The sequence below is a fragment of the Corvus hawaiiensis genome, chromosome 14 (genome assembly GCF_020740725.1).
Source record: "Corvus hawaiiensis isolate bCorHaw1 chromosome 14, bCorHaw1.pri.cur, whole genome shotgun sequence".
NCBI classification, from domain to species: Eukaryota; Metazoa; Chordata; class Aves; order Passeriformes; family Corvidae; genus Corvus; species Corvus hawaiiensis.
Window position 1 is genome coordinate 6,714,831 of NC_063226.1, and position 16,218 is coordinate 6,731,048.

Sequence of the window (16,218 nt, forward strand, 5' to 3'; positions counted from 1 at the left end):
AGTTTTCTTGCTCCTGGGGTGTGGTCTCGTGACGCAGCTGCTGCTGGTTCAGGAATAACTAGGAGGATGAGGAAAGCCTAGTGTCTGTTTCCAGAGCCCAAGAGAAGAGCACCTGGGACTGGTTTTTCAAAAGGGATGATGTGAAAGTTCAAAATGCCATGTGTGCTGAAAAATACACCAGATGTTGTGCACCTTTGCATGTTCTCCATAGCCTTCAGTAGGCAAGGCCCTCAGCTCCATAAGTTATGAAGTACTTACTGGAGATAATAGAAGGAAACAGGGAACAGCCCAGACTATCTGTAGCATCAGGCAGACAGACCCCAGATCCAGACATGGCACCCTGTGCAGACCCTACCTGGGGTAACTGACACTGTGGGCATTACAGTTTGTGTGGGATTTTCCTAGAAGTAAGGAAGTGTGCATTATTTCCACTGCCAAGAAAAAGGATCTTTATACAGAACATGCTGCTCTGCTTCAGGATGAGGACAAGGACACAGCAGTGGGATTGGCAGGTGGAGCTGTGGACAGACTCCTCTGCTATGACAAGCTGGCTGAATCTGTCTGCAGTGCAGTGCACCTCCAACGCGGCGCAGCTGCTGCCCAGCCTGTGCCCAAGGGCCAGCAGCCAGGCAGTGGTCACCAGCCCCCGTGTGCCAGGCTGGGTGGGGGCACTGCTGCAGCCTGATGCGTCACCAGTTTGTCACCCGTGACCGCAGGGGCCTCACTGTAGCAGCAGCTTCCTTCCTTCTCCACGTGGCTGCTGCACTGGCTCCTTGCCTTTGTCGTTCTGTGTCTGGGGAGGAAAGATTGCTCTTCCTTATCGTTCACGTGCTGGGAATTCACAGAACACTCCCAGGTGTGGCGAGTGCAGACTGAGAAAGTGTCAAGTGCCCTTCTCAGATCCACTTTTGCAGTGTTCCAACCCAGTCCTCCCCACACCAACCATGGGATCCCTGCCACCAGTTCGTATCTCCTGTGTGCTTGCTAACAGAGCTTTCCAGAATATGAGAAAAACTGATTTTGCTCTGTCTCTCCTGGGCTGTGTGATGGCACCTTATCCATCCATGCTCAGAATGTTTTGCTGTCTCCTAAAACAAGATTGTTGTTTTGAAAAGTTGTATTATGATATTACAGATACCCAAAGCAGAAGTAAGGGGCTGCTGCCGCATTCACCTTAGGTACAGATGCCTGGTCCTGCATTGTATGAAGGACAAGACTTTTCCTGCCACTGTTCCAAATCAAATGGGTAAATGTAAATACGTGAATAAAAATCTACGCATCTTTTTTAGTCACACAGTTTGAGTTTCAGCTTCCTGGTTGGTCCAGATCCTACTAGTGATACATTCCTGTTGTGTTTTCAACCCAGCCAGCAATCAAGTCCCACGCAGCCACTTGCTCACTCTCCCACCAGTGGGATTGTGGAGACAATTGGAAGGGTAAAAGCTGGAAAACTTGTGGGTTGAGATAAAGACAGATCAATAGTGAAAGCAAAAGCTGGCACGTAAGTAAGGGAAAAACAAAGGATTCATTCACTGCTTCCCATGGGCAGACAGGTGTTCAGCCACCTCCAGGAGAGCAGGGCCCCATCACATGTAATGGTGACCTGGAAAGACAAACACCATCACTCCACATCACCCCCCACTTCCTCCTTATTCCCCCCCCTCCAGCTTTATATACTGAGCACAATGTCATGTGGTATGGTCAGTTGGGGTCACCTGTCCTGGCTGTGTCTCCTCCCAATCTCCCCTGTACTCTCAGCCCTGTCACCACCGTGGCCATGAGAAAAGCAGAAAAGGCCTTGGCTTTATGTAAACACTGATTAGCAATAACAAAATCATCTCTATAGTGTCAACCTTGTGTTCAGCACAAATCCAAAACAAAACCCCATATTAGCCACTGTGAAGACAATTAATTCTACCCCAGCCAAAACCAGCACAGTTTCCTTTTGACTTAGTTCAAGACAATGTAGGCTTCTGCCCTCCTCCAGCAAGCTCTGTTCCCTGAGAAGGAGTTTCAATGACTCAACCTTACCATGGTCTTTTCCTCCCTTGAACCAAGAAGTACGTGAACACTTCAGCCCCCACAGCAGCTTTTCCTGCTTCTCCCTATCCCAGTGGCTGCAGGCTGGAGTGGCATCTCATGGGAAATGTCTGATGAAGGAATACAGGGCCACAAGGGAGGATTCCACTGTACCACTGCAGACCCAAACCATGTCTCACTATCACTACAGCACAGCTGTGTCCAGACCAGGGACTGGGATTTGGTTGGCTGCATTGAATTAGTCAGATTACTTGTATTTGAGGACAGGATGTTGAATTTGAGTGTAACAACAGCAAAGGCTCATTTCAATTCAGCTGAATGCAAGTAAGCAGAAGAGATTCTTTCATTGGAGCGGAAGAAAAATTGAGAGCTGTAGAAGACAGCAAAAGGCAGTAAAATACCTTGAAAGGGATATTTCAATAGAAAACAGATACTTCTCTTAGACAGGACAAGTGCTCAATTACTGAATTATAGAGATTAACTAAAACATTTATTTAATAATACATCATTTCAGTTAAGAAACCATGATTTTATGGTCTCAAAGATTTTCTACATGGACAAGTTCCTCTTTTTGTCTCGGGGCATCTCCATGTTCACCTGTTTCCAAAGCAGTCGAAAGACGCTGCAAGTATGTATGGCCCCAATCAGGGCTTGTAATTGAAAGCAATTAACCAATTAAACCAAGCAGCTAAATTGCTCTGTGAGAAGGGAAGATCCATCTGTGAGATGCAGTAGGAGTGGTGGTCTAGGTGTTTGCAGCTCTTGGGAAATTTTGGGGTTTAGATTTGTATACCTGAATTCCTCATATCTTAAATGTGGTACAGTGATATAGAATATTTCAGTCGGAAAGGGCCTACAACAATCATCTGTCCCACACTGGTAATGTAAAAATTTAAGGTGTTTCATGAACTTAAAACATAGTGATGGGTGTTAGAGAAGCTGGTGAGAAAGTGAATTGTGAGGACCAAGATGGTTCAGCTCCTTATGAATTCTCTCTCAGACCTGCGTGTGTGTAATTGTGTGTTAAAGCTTATTCATCAGAAAACAACACAAGGAGGAAAAAAGAAATGGTTGCTTAGGAATCAAAAGAAATAAAGGAAAAAATTTAAAAAACAGAAGGGGGGGAAGCATACTCAGCAGAAAATACGAAATAGAGTAGAAGTAATTTTTTAACTTTCCTCTTCACACCAGGGTTTCCGCTCTGCCACACCTCTGACAGTGGTCACTGAGACACTTGTTTTCTGATAAAGAGGAAGGAAAAACCACCAGCTGTTGTCCTGGATGCTCAGAGACACTCAGTGACAGAGTGAGCACAGGCAGGGAAGTCTTCCTGATTTACCACAGCTTGGGGAAAGCGGGTCAGTCTGGCTGGAGTGGGAGCAGCTGTGCCGCTGGCAAGGATGGAAACGCTGCTGCGAGTAGCTGTGCTCGTGAGTTCCCTTCTCCACTGCAGCGGTGAGTCTGGTCTGGGCATGGGCCCCTCCCTGGGGTGGCCCTGCCCTGCGCTGGGGTGTGCTTGGCAGGGGTGGCTCTGTTTTGGGAAGAGAGATATGGCAAAAAGGCCGAGTCTGTGTGCTGCTGCCTTGGGGCTCCAGGTGTTTCAGATCCAGAGGCCACAGAGTGCAACAGTACATGAGGCCATGGAAATGCTGCCCACACACGTGGTGACAGTTATTTCATGGAACACAAAGGGTCTGATTAGTGCTTGTGTTTCCAGGAAAAGGCAGGTTTGAAACCCACCAGAAGAGGTAAAGCAATGTCTGTGGAAGCTAAGAGTCAATCCTCAGAGTGAGAGAAATGTACTGGACAACAGCAATGGTCCTAATTTTTACAGGAAAGTGTGAAGAGTTTTAGGCTTCTTTACCCCATGGTTTAAGCTTCTCATGTTTGGCTTAGGCTGAGAAAATGGTGTGTGTCAGAAAAACAAATAGGCAATGGAGAAGTTTTTGCTGTTCCTCAGAAGCCCCAAGGGTGATGTCTGGAGCAGACACTGGCTGAGACCAGGGAGCTGCCACTTGGACTTTAGACCAACTCTTTCCCTCAGGCCTAAATTATCCAATAACTCTGACCCTGTGCTCTACTCAGTGTTGGTGGTGTCAGGAAAGCACCAGGCAGAGCAGGAGAGCCAGGCTGCACACATGGCAAGAGTCGGTGCCCCTGGCCATCAGCTGTCTCCCATCCATCTGCCTCACGCCACACGGATTTTTGGTTAACCCACCCCTGAGCAGCCCATCCCTCATCATCCCCACTGACTGCCTGTGCTTCTCATCTGGTGGGTTCTCCTTGCCAATGCTCTTGCCATGGCTTTATCACCTGGGAGCTGCCTTCACCCTGGCTGCTTTGTGGCTTAATTTTCATCCTCCTTTATTCCTGCAGCTTTTCTGGACCTGAGTGGCCCCAGTGAGGTCAGAGGTGTCTGGAGGGGGTCTATCACTCTGCCTTGTGCCTATGTGCCTGTGGAGGACCTTGTGCAGCAAACCCTCACCTGGACTGTGGTACATGACAAGGGATCAGGCACCATCATTCGGAGGGATGGCTCTGATGACCACATTCTCCTGTCAGAGTACAGGGACAGAGTCAGCATCCCAAAGGATGCTCCAGGAAATGTGTCTCTCCTCATCCTGAACCTGGAGGTCTCTGACAGGGGAACCTACACTTGCCAGGTCACCTGGAAAGACAGCAACAACAGCCTGATAGCAAAGGAGATCACCACCAAATTGGAGGTTGTTAAAGGTAAATCCAAAAAGGAGGCTGTTCAGGAGGGGAAGGCTTGGCTCAGGAAGGCTTCTGGGAATTGGAGAGAGCAGGGGGGAAGTGACCACATGTTGCCATGCAGAAGCATTTTGCTGATCAGTGTCAGCCTCCAGCAAGAAGCAGCAAATATATCAGAGAGAAATTCTGCCCAGGACATAGCACCCTGCAGCTGGGGGAGGACCTCTGGTTCCTCAATTTCCAGTTTATCCCTGGCTCTATCTGTAGCCAATGGCTCAATGTTTCCCAGGGGCATGCCGCAGTAGGCAAGTCCCAGGGATACTGCATGGCTGTTTTTTGACTAAATTTCACCAGCATGTGCTTGCCCTCCCTCTGCCCAGTGTGGGGGGTTTATAGAGGCACAGAGACATCATCAGCCCAGACAGCAGGACACCAGTGCCACGGGCAGCACAGCTGAGCTCATGCTGTGCAGGGAGGTGATGTGAGAGCCGAGCTGCTTCCTCCTGGGAAGGCACTGACAGCAAGAGTGAGAACTGCTGTGGCAGGGAACCATCCCCACCACAGCCAGGGCTCTGTGACCTGGGCCCCTCTGCTTTGTCTTCCAGTGGCAGCCACCAAGCCCATCATCAGAGCCGGACAGCTGGGGCTGACGGTCCCGGCCGGAGCCAGCACCAGCCTGACCTGCGAGGCCAGCGGGTCCCCTCCCATCAGCTACCGCTGGTTCCGCAGCGTCCCGGCGGGGAAAGCCGTGTTCCTGAGCAGCGGGGCTGAGCTGGCGTGGCACAGCCTGCGGCCCTCTGACAGCGGGACGTACTTCTGCGAGGCAGAGAACAGGGCTGGGGCCGGAGCCGTGCAGCGCAGCGATGCTGTGCAGCTGACGGTGACAGGTGAGTGCCCACAACCGCAGCTCGGAAGAGAACATCCTTCTGCAGTGCAAAGGAACAGCATCCTACTTCTCTGCCCTCAGAGAAAGAAGGAAGTGCCAAACGCCTTCAGCACTCTGACACACTCCTCCCCGCTGGCTCCAGTCGGTGTCCTCCTTTATTTCCTGTATTCAGTTTCCTCCTCTTTGAGGAACTGCTCTTTTCTGAGGCAAAAGAGAGTTGCTACTTCAAACATTTATTTATTTATTCCTCTGCGGGTTTTTTGAAGTTCTCCCTGGCTCTGTAATGCTGCCCACTGCAGTTCAGCAAGTTTAGACAAGGAGTCGTGGCTTTATTTTGAGAACAAGGAACAAGTGAGTGGTAATGCAGTGGGGGAACAAACCAAACTGGCCTTTGCTCCCCGTGACCAGCTGCGTGTCTCAGGGAGACGCACTGCACTTCACACGCACCAGGCTCTGACACCTCCAGGCTCTGCAGGATGATGTGTGACAGGTTGGACTCAATGGCCTCAGAGCCCTTTTTCAATCTAAATGGTTCCATGATGGGTGTCTGGTGGAAAACTTGCAGCTCTCCTTGGCTGGTTACTTGGTCAGCAAAGCTGTGAAGTCCCTGATGGCAGAGCCAAGCACAGGTACCACACAGTGGCCTGTGAAAGAGGCAGAGCCTGCTGAGCTCCCAGGGCACGGAGCTTTGGCTGAAGCCCTGTGGTGTTTTTCGCAGCAGTCACACGCTGCAGGGAACAGCCCGGGAACAGGGGGCAGTGCTGCAGACGCTGGCTAACGCTGCTGGCACAGCATCCCCCCTCCTGTCAGCCGGGTGGGGGCTGTTTCCTCCTGTGCCTATCCCACCTGTGGAGAATTCTGTATCACACCAGCATCACCAACATGGTCAAACCCCTGTGTGAGCCTCTTCCTCTCCCTTACCTTGCAGATCTGCCCACAACAACAGTGGCCTTGCAGAGGAATGTGGCAACCACGGGGGGACACCACTCAACCACAGGTTGGGGTGAGAGCAGTGACAGCTACAGCGAGGATGGGGTGTTGGGGCACTGTGGCACCAGCGCTTGGCAGTGGTTTTATTGCTGGGGAACAGAGTCTTGACAGTATTGATTTTCAGTCCATATGCCTCAGTTTTTAACCCAGATGTTTCTGAAAGCAGAGCTTCCTTCCCCCAGTTTCCATTCCACCGATGGCTTTTTGCTTGCTAATAGGCTGTGCCTCTGTAGGAGAGACTGTATGTGTCTTAGGACTGCTGATAATGCCATTTCCTAGGTTTCAGAGCATATGGGATGGGATGTTCTGGGGTTGGCTCTTTTCTAAAGAGCTTTTTTGCTTGTTATCTGATCCTGAATGGAAGCTGCTGAGGGGAGGTAGATCTGGTGTCTCCAGTGGCAGACAGGAGGGATGCAAAAGCTGCTTCGGACCTGACTGAAAACATGAGCCTGACCAGGGACAGCAGTTTTGAGGGAGGGCTTGTGATTTCCCATTTATTTTTGTGGGATGTGGGAATTTAGGCCTGGACTAGAGTAGGTCTGCTTGTGGTAACCTTCTGTGTTTGGATTATGTTTCATTTGGATCGATGGTGCCCCAGCAATCACGTGGGGATTGTAGAAGCTGGTGTCAGTCACCAAAAGCTGAGGAAAGATGTTGACAGGTGTTGATTGTTCTTGCAGGAAAAACACAAACAGAGCTGGTGTCCCAAGGTACCCCAGGAATCTTCTGGACTCCATGGGGCTCCACCACTACTGCAGGTGTGTGTGTACGGACATACAAATACACATCAGTATCTGGTGTGTGTATATGTAGTTTGTGTATACTTGTATAGTGTGTATATATACTGTATGTAGTATCCATCCAGTGAATGTATGGTACTACATGTACTCTCTCTATAGTATAGGGTATAGACAGTGTTCATTTCTGCAGTTTGCCTATTTTCATTGCCTTGTAAAGGGGCTGGAGGCATTCTCTTCTGATCCTACAGCTCTAATCCCAGATCTCCGGGTGCTAAAGTGAGGGCTGGAAATGCACTGTCAGCCTTTCACTCAGGTTTGTTTTGCAGATCTGCCCATAACAGCAACAACTTCCGAGAGTGGTGTGGGATATCCAGGGAAGAATGATACAATTCATGGTAAGTAAGAACAAAACCAAGCTGAGAAGAAGATTAAAGACCCAAGCCAGATGCTCTGTAGTCAAGAACTTTAGCTTCAAAATTAGTATTCTGCCTTTTTAGCTGCAAATAGCATTAATGGCTGTTCTCAAAGGACCCAGATGATTCATGGTAACTCTTTAAAAGGCTCTGGATGTTTTTATGGAAGAGTGAAAAAAAAAAAAAAAAGTTGATATGTGGGGCACACAGAGTTGCTGCTGTGTTCCTGAGCAGCTGGTCCATTTTTTATCTCAGACTGTCAAAGCTGGAACAGCAGAAAAACCTCAGTGTGTGCCTCGAGCAGATCTACACATCCTCCAGCTTTACAGCATTGTGACAGGTTTAGGCGCTTTCCAAAGAGAACTGAGCAGCACCCTTGAATGGAAAGCTTTATTTCATGATATGCAGTGCAGTTATCCTGCCCAGCTCACATCCCTGTTACCTCAGCATTATGAGATAGACGCTGTCTGTACGGCTGTGGCCTCTTGGTGAGGTGTACACAGAGTGCTGGGTCACACAACACACTCAGAGCTGCCGGACCAAGGGTCTCTGGGGACACGGCTCTGCAGGGACACAGCCCTGGGTGCTCAGGCAGGGCTGGCTGTTGCTATCCTCAGGGACATGGCAAATGTCATGTAACTGCTGCTGCTGTCACCCAGGAGGGCTCCTCTGTCTTAAAGTCCTCTATTGTATTGCTTTAGATTTCCAGAGGACTGGCTTGTCCCTGTACCTGGTCATCCTGATTGCTGTGGTGTGTGGTGCTGTGGTTTTCCTTGTCATCTCTCTTATTATTTGTGTTACAAAGCCCAAAGAAGGTGAGTAGAATGTTCTGGAAAACCTGAATGTTTTATGCATGCCCAGCATGGTTTTACCTTTGATGGGTTTTGGGGCCCAGAGCACTGCTTGCAGCCACTAGCTGCAGCTCTGGCACCTGCATCATACAGGCAGTAGATGAGATGCACGGGTTGACACAGATGGTGGGAGATCCAAAGAGGCAGAGAAGTCCTCGCAGTCAGGAGGGTCTTCCGGGCACCAGACATGGGGTTGGGGCAGCAGTGGCCCTGGTGCTCCTGAGCTGCACCCTCCCATCCCTGTACTGGCTCTGAGGCAGCTCAGTCCTTGCCCTGCAGCCCATCCCAAGGTGTGTGGCTTGCTCTGCCACAGAGCCTTGGGATGGTTGTTTCTCACTGCTCCTCACAGACATCCCAGGGCTCAGGCTCACCTGCTTGGCCAAGTTCATAGCACCAAACCTTTAAAGTCTCTGGCAGAAGGTTCATCCCGTCCTGCTGCTGGGGAATGCCTTTGGCACCAGTTGCTGCCCAATAGTTCCCATAGTTGGCACCCAGAGGGAAGTGCCAAGAACCTGTGAAGAACTGTCAATTCTCCCTATTTCATATAAATTTATTTCCTCTCTGGTCTTTAGTCACAGGATGTATTCACTGAATGCCTCTGTTTCTCCTGCACTGCCACCAGAAATCCCCCTGACCAAATGTTCCTTGGAGCCCCCTCCTCACCAGCTGTGCTTGGCTGTGGGCACACAGGTGTACTTTGGGGTTTGAGATCCCACAGACTTAATTTTCTCCTCTGTTTCTCTAATGACTTTCCTATGACTCCATGCTACCAATTAATAATAATAATAATAATAATAATTTTCAGATATTTCTTTTGCCATTTTTCTTATTTTTATCTTTTCCTTTTTAAAGGAATCCAGAATAACCACTTTCAAAACTGTTCTTTATTGAACTTCTAATGAATAGGGAAACTGGGGAAACTGTGAGCTTCTAGTTTCTAACCTCAACTTTATCTTTGACATTGGGCTGGTTTTTTTGATCCAGTTGTGTGACAGCCGGGTTGCTTTCATTTTCTTGGACTGAATCCTGGGAAACTGAGTCATCACCCGCCTGACATGATATCCAAGGTTGTTATTTTTGCTCTGTCTTCAGAGGTCATTCTCTTATACCAAGAACATAAGCAAAGAAATTCTTTTCTTAAGAAGGTAAATGCAAATTATTGACACAAATTCTGATTTTTCTTTTCCAGCTCAAGTCTATGACGTAAAATCGTGAGTATAACCCTTTATCTGGCGCATTGATGAGTCCTGGGGGGCTGTATCAAAGCAAAAATAAAAAGCACTGCTATTAGCTGTCATGATGAAAAACCCCTTAAGCAGTTTGGTTGAAGAGGTTCACAGTTAGCTCAAGAGCTCACTGTAGGATAGCTTGTGGGCTTTCCACAGCAACACAGAATGTGGGAAGAAAGCATATGTATTTTTTTCATAGCAATATCAGAACTGCAAAAGTGAGCAAGAGCTGCTTATTAATTTCTAAGCCCGGGGAAGGGCTACTGAAGACAATTGCCAAGGCTAAATTCTCTGTGTTTTTCCAAGGCTAAATTCCCAGTGTTTCTTCAAATGCAAAGAAAAGGAACTCCCCTTCTAGAGACCACTGGTTATATTCTGATTTATCCTCAAAACATCCCTGGCTGAATTTGCTTCTTCTAACCATAGCTGTGGCAGGAAGTTATAGCTGTTTCTAAACTTGGGTTTCACATCCTGATCTACTTGTAGCCTGTGGAAGTTTTACTGAAAAGCCTGATAATCCAGTCAAAACATACAAGTAGAACCACTTCTGTAGGTATAAATTAGAGTGCTGCTGAGTTGAGTATTACAGTAGGATGTGCCAGCATCCCAGTGCTAGGCTTCCCCAGCAGTGTGCAAGGCAGCAGTTTTAAGTTACAGTTGAACCCTGAGCAACGGGACAAATGCTGTGATGACATTTCTCCTCAGAGGATCTATCTTCATTAAAAAATATTAGATACCATAAGCTAGACAGTGGATGTGGGCTGCTTTTAGTTCTCAATTTACCCTTCCTCCGATATTTTAAATAAATATTTATTTATTCATCTTCAATAATTATCTGATCGCACCAGTGCAAGAAATGGCGGTAATCCTTTCATTACTTGCACATACTTTGCTGCCTTTCTCTGGAAACCTTCTCTGGGTTGGAAGCAATGCTTCTACAATGCCCAAGGTTTTTCAGCCACTGGAAAGCAAAGGACAAAATTCTCTCCTTCAGAATATTGCTATAGTCCAATGGCTCAGGTTTACACAGGTTTGAGTCAGACCACTATATTAGTCAAAAACCTGATGGTTGGGAGATGCTTTGTTTACTCTGATTGATACTCTTCTTGCATTTTGATTTCAGCCGTAACTTGAGAGCAGCAACTTCTTCAAGCCGTGATAGCACAGGTTACTATGAGGAACCCATCTCTTCCACTGAAAACAACTATGTGATGGAGCCCAGGGAAAACAAAATCTCTGAAGAAGTAAATAAGAATGTATCTGACTGTGCTGGAAACCCCCAGGAATCTGAGTATGAAGTAGGGGACACTTCCTGAGAACTAACAGCGCTCTGCAGATACCAGTCCTCAGGAGTACCTTCACCCAGACAAAATACTTATCTTTCTTCACACTTTTGCCCCTGACAGATAGGTTGGACAAGCAGTGGTTGCTCTCCCTTCACAATCCCTGCAGCAAAAATGCAGATCTCATCAGGAACTTCAGTTACAGACTCCTGTATAGAACTTCTTATTTTGTTTTCCTTGAGTCCCTCTCACCACCTCTATCCAAGAAAGCCGTTTGAAAGCTGTGGCATGCAGGTCGCAGACTAGGAGCACTGTACTAAACTTAATGCTTTAGATGGCCAAAAGGATCAGCGTTTCCAGCCTTCATGGGGTGGGAGGAGAGCCAGCACCAAGGGCTGCTCAGCATCCCCATCCCTGTGGGTGAGCAGGGGAGGATGTGGCTGGCTTGGGAATTGATGGTTCTTCTCCTGCCCACCTGATGCTGCACAGGTTTTAATGAATGAGAGGTCTTTTAGAAACACTGGAAGGCAGATTAAAGCCAAGAGAAACTCAGGAGCCTGCCATGCTAGGAGAAGCAGTGCAAGAAGCAGGAATGTCCCATACAGTCCTTGTGCTGCCCTTGATCCCCTCCCCCAGCACTGCAGCAAGGTCTAGGCACACTGGCCATAGCTCTGGGTGGTTCTGATACTGCAACTAGGCTCATTCTTTCTGAACTCCCATTCTCTGTTCTCTCTTTAAATGCATGATGGATATTTGAAAGAAATTACAGACTTTTCAATAAATCTGGGGTAGGATTGCTTACACATGCCTCACATATTTTGGTGTGTGTATTTCTGCACCACTGGCTCATTTTGGAATGCCAGCAAGCCACTCACAGCTCCTCAGTAGATACTCAGGAAGTACTTTCCTCCCAGCTTAAAAGGCCTGAAGGGCAAGTTATGAATAATCTCTACTGCCCTGAGTAAAGCTATCATGCAGATTTATGGAAGAACCTTTTTATAATGAACAGGGCAATCCTGTGTCCCATTAAAAGCCATGCAGACAGATGTAAAACAGAGGAAGTCACCTGAGGGATGAGTGGGACACTGGTGGCACAGGATTAATGGACCCCCAGCTGTGCTGCTCACACCCAGGACAGCTCTGCATCTGCAGATCTCTCCAAGCATCAGTTCAAAACTCACCAGAATTCAAAGGGAGTGTGAGGTGCTAATGGAAAGGTATTCCAGTCAAATAACAGGATTGTGGTACTGTAAAACCCATGGACTGTCACTACCTTATGTAGGCATGTTGGCCTCATCTTGGGTTTAGCAGAGCAAGAAAAGTTACTGAGAAAGATTATAAAGAATAATTATTGGTACAAAACTACATCTGTGCAAACAGTCTCTTGGAAAAAGGAGAAGAAGAAGCAAATGAGCAAAGTGTGCTCATGGGGGTCAGGGCTGAGAAGGTGAAGGGGCTATTTGTTTACAGCTTCTCTGAAAAGGATGCAGAAATTAGTGATAATTGTCTGGTAGCACTTTCAAAGGGCAAGGAAAAGTACTTCTTTGTATGCAACACAGAAATAAATGTGGAACACAGCTGCTCACCTGTGACTGAGAGCCAGAGGTCTAATGGGAAATTAGAGGAAAGAATGATTTAAAAGTTCATCAAAATGCACAAACCACCAGGCACACTTTCCAGGCACTTATCAGTGACCTTATACTTTCTCCCTGCATGTTTCTGTGCTAAAAGTTTTACTTCTCTTTGTTAAGAATGTACTTAAAAATCAAGGGCAGGGACATTCTTGATTTTTGAATGAAAAGGGAATGCATGGCAGCTGCTGGTGCTGTCATGGAGAAAACTACCAACATGTACATGTAACTTATTGCAGATGTGGAGAAAATAGGTGTGAGTGTGTGTTTCTCATGCGAGTGTGAGCTCAGAGGAGGTGGGAAGGGAATGTGGCAGATGCTGGAGCACAGCTCACCCATCTGAGCTTAGCCTGACTGCTGTGCCCACTGAAGGGGCAATATGGCTCTGGCCACCTGAAATGACCTACAGTGCACTTCATCTGAGGTGTCATGGTGTGGCCTGAGCTCCAGCCTGAGGAGAAGGGAGCACTGAGGGAAGGCAGAGGTGCAGAGACAAAGGGCTTCCGACTGAGGGACAGTCACATTGTGGTCTGAGCTCTCACAGCTGAAGCCCCATGGATAATGGCTGCCAGGAATCCCACAGCTTGCCCCAAAATCATTCAATTCCAGCTGCACTGCAAAGCCACAGGCGATGCAGCCCCACCAATGTGGATAAACGGTAGTGTTATCCTGGCTGGACAGCTAGCACCAGGAGCTGATGCTATTAAATACAGCTGTTGTAAGGCAAGCTCATGAAACTGAAAATAAATCCATGAGTTATGGTCTCCGTGTGTTTTGTGTCTGCATGCGCTGTGGGACAGCTGGACAGGGTCCAGATTCTGACTTGGTATGGGGTGTACCTGGGCAGAAGGGTAGCTGTTGTGCACCCGGTGCACTGGCAGGCTAGAGGATGAGCTGAAGTCACAGCAGATCATCCCAGACCAGCAGTTTTGTTTACCAAACCCAGAGCTCAGCCAGCCTCTGCAGAGCACTGGGAGGAGGAACTGAGTGGCCTGAAAAAAGACAGTATCAGATAGTGGTGAGTCTACACGAGCACCAGCAGCGGGTGCGTGTGGTAACCACAGGTAAGGGGACATCTCTATTGTTCTGATGGCTGGGTGTGTGCAGCCCACCCACAGCACCAGGAAAGAAAAGAGTACTCAGATGACATTGTATATATGGGTCACTCCCTTGGTGTCAGGAGGTGTTTACAAGGATTTGGCCAAGCTAATAGCAACCCAGCACTAATGTCATTGACCTGAGAGTTCCTGGGAAGGGAAATGAATTTTTTCAGAGAGAGCACTTGTACATCTTGTTTCTGTCACACAAGCTTTAAGGGAAAATGCTAATTTACATTAATTTCTGTTTCTTTAAGTGGAACAAGGTCATGTTTTGATGACTGACTGTATGATTATCTGATGTGGCAGAACTGTGGTGTGAATGGCTGGGGGAGATCACACAATCAGCTTCTGTGCGACATCCAAAAAGTACCCAGTAAAATACAGTCTGTTGAGTCAGATCTGTGAGTTAGTTACAGCTGGACCAAACAAGAAAGTCTCAAGTAAAAATTGCTTCTTTTTTGAGGGCATAGAGTTCAAAAAGAGCACTTTGAGACCTTTCTTCTTCACTTATCTACTTTTCGGTGATTTGCTCAAAGTTGGGTTCTGAATTTCATCTCCTTGAACACTAAGGTTCTTATTTTATCACCAGAAAAATGGTGGCAAACTGGCACTGGCAGATTTTGTCAGAGCATGAAAGTACAATGCAGGCTCAGCAGAGCTGGTCGCTATGAACAGGGTCTGAGGGACCATCTGTGGTCAGGCTCAGGGACATGAAGACTTTACTGTGTCACCTCCAGTTAGCCCATGATGACTAGCAGAAACTGCAGAACAAAGAGTGCCTGAGCTGTGGTACTTGAAGAAATTACACTTGAGAGTGTCCTGTCGTGTGTGTGGGAGGAAGGTGGGTACCGGGGGGACAGGCTGCAGGGTGCCTAACCTGCAGCACTGCGGGGGAGAGAGCAGCAAGTCCAACCCAGAGCAGAGACACTGGAATAAAATGCTGCACTTTAATAAACCAGGTGGCTAGCCATCATGGCTGAGACACTGAAGGCTTTTTCTTCTTGTGTTCAGATTCAAAACTGTGAGGAGTCCCTTCAGTAAGGAAGAAATGGGCTGACTGTGTGACTCAGGCAGCTATGTCTGTGTCCAGGGAGAGAAAGATGTCATGTACATCACATTTCGGGAACTACAGTTATTCATGTCTGCTTTAGTTAAATAGTCTTTTTTTTTAATCCTGTATAATTAGAGCCTCAGGAAGTCTTGCATGTCCGGTTCAAAAAATAATCCTATCAGCAGTTTTAGCTTGGGTTTTCAACTTCTTCCAGGGCATGTTCCCCAAAACCCAGCTTCTCTTAAACTGTTTTGCGTAGGAGACTGTTTGTTTGGAACAAGGTTCTACTGCCAGTCACGTACGAGAGTATGGAAAAGGTTGGGTTTTAATCATCTCTATGAAAATAGACACATTTCCCTCTTTGAATAACATACCTAGCAAATTTAACAAGTGCTTTTTTGTTTGTTTGCTTGCTTTTAGACATGACTCAAACATTGCTAAAAGCTTCTCAGGGGCAGCATGGGCAGAGGGACACAGGCCTTGTGAACTGGCACCCCACTGGTAGCTGCAGCAAAGATGTCAAGAAAAGAAGTCAGCAAAAACCAAGTTTTAATGTCTTACATAGACGTGCTTTGCAAGAACGGGTGCTGCTGCCCCCATCATCTTCCTCAGCAGGATGGCAGCTGGTGGTAGCTCTCAGCCTGGAGCACCAGGTCTTGCAACATGACATTTAGCTTTTTGCTCCAGGCAAGTTCCACCACAGCAATCATCAGGGCTCAGCTGCAATCACAGTCAGCAAGGGCCCCACGGGTGGGCATGCCTCTGCCTGGGACTGAAATGAGATCCACACAGTTCTTCATTACTGACTTTGGGAAAATGAAGATAATCTCCAGCTCTCATTACCCTAGCAGAGAGGGAATAAGCTGTCACTGACATGGAGCAGCACTTCCAGAGATGCATTCAGCTGCAAGGTGAATGGGTCAGCCCAAGCAGATGTTGTGATGGGATGAGACTGTGGCAAAATCATCCCATTTACCTTTCTCTCCCAGTTCCAGTAGAAAACAGCTCCCTGTCCCTCAAACACATCTGTCTCCTGCTCATTTTCCTGTTGCAGCTGTTGGAACCATGCTAAGGCATGGCTATTGAGTAAGTCCAAAAAAGCTGCTCTACTGACTCATTAAACGCCTACAACAGAATTCACTAGGTCAGTAGATTTGCTTTTATACGTTTCTTACCTTTCCATAAGTCCTTCTCCTTTGGGTAATAATTAGTAAGCACCTAATAATTAGCATCACACCTAGATAACTCTTAGAAGTACTTTTAAAGGTACCCTACAGAGCACACTCAGAATG

General features: G+C 47.5%; 1 protein-coding gene across 3 annotated transcripts; it reads left to right on the plus strand.

Annotated features, from left to right (window-relative positions):
* Positions 1-10: 10 nt before the first annotated feature.
* LOC125333084 (V-set and immunoglobulin domain-containing protein 4-like) lies at positions 11-13,539 on the plus strand. Of its 3 annotated transcripts, XM_048318652.1 has the most exons (10): positions 11-1,246; positions 3,232-3,495; positions 4,417-4,773; positions 5,358-5,639; positions 6,567-6,635; positions 7,309-7,386; positions 7,695-7,763; positions 8,483-8,596; positions 9,822-9,843; positions 10,985-13,539. In XM_048318652.1, exons 2-10 carry the CDS (start codon positions 3,441-3,443, stop codon positions 11,175-11,177), a joined length of 1,239 nt encoding a protein of 412 aa, XP_048174609.1. In that variant the 5' UTR covers positions 11-1,246; positions 3,232-3,440; the 3' UTR covers positions 11,178-13,539. The 3 variants fall into 3 exon arrangements, with proteins under 3 accessions (XP_048174609.1, XP_048174610.1, XP_048174611.1); XM_048318653.1 differs by lacking the exon at positions 7,309-7,386; XM_048318654.1 differs by lacking the exons at positions 6,567-6,635; positions 7,309-7,386.
* The last annotated feature ends 2,679 nt before the right edge of the window (positions 13,540-16,218 follow it).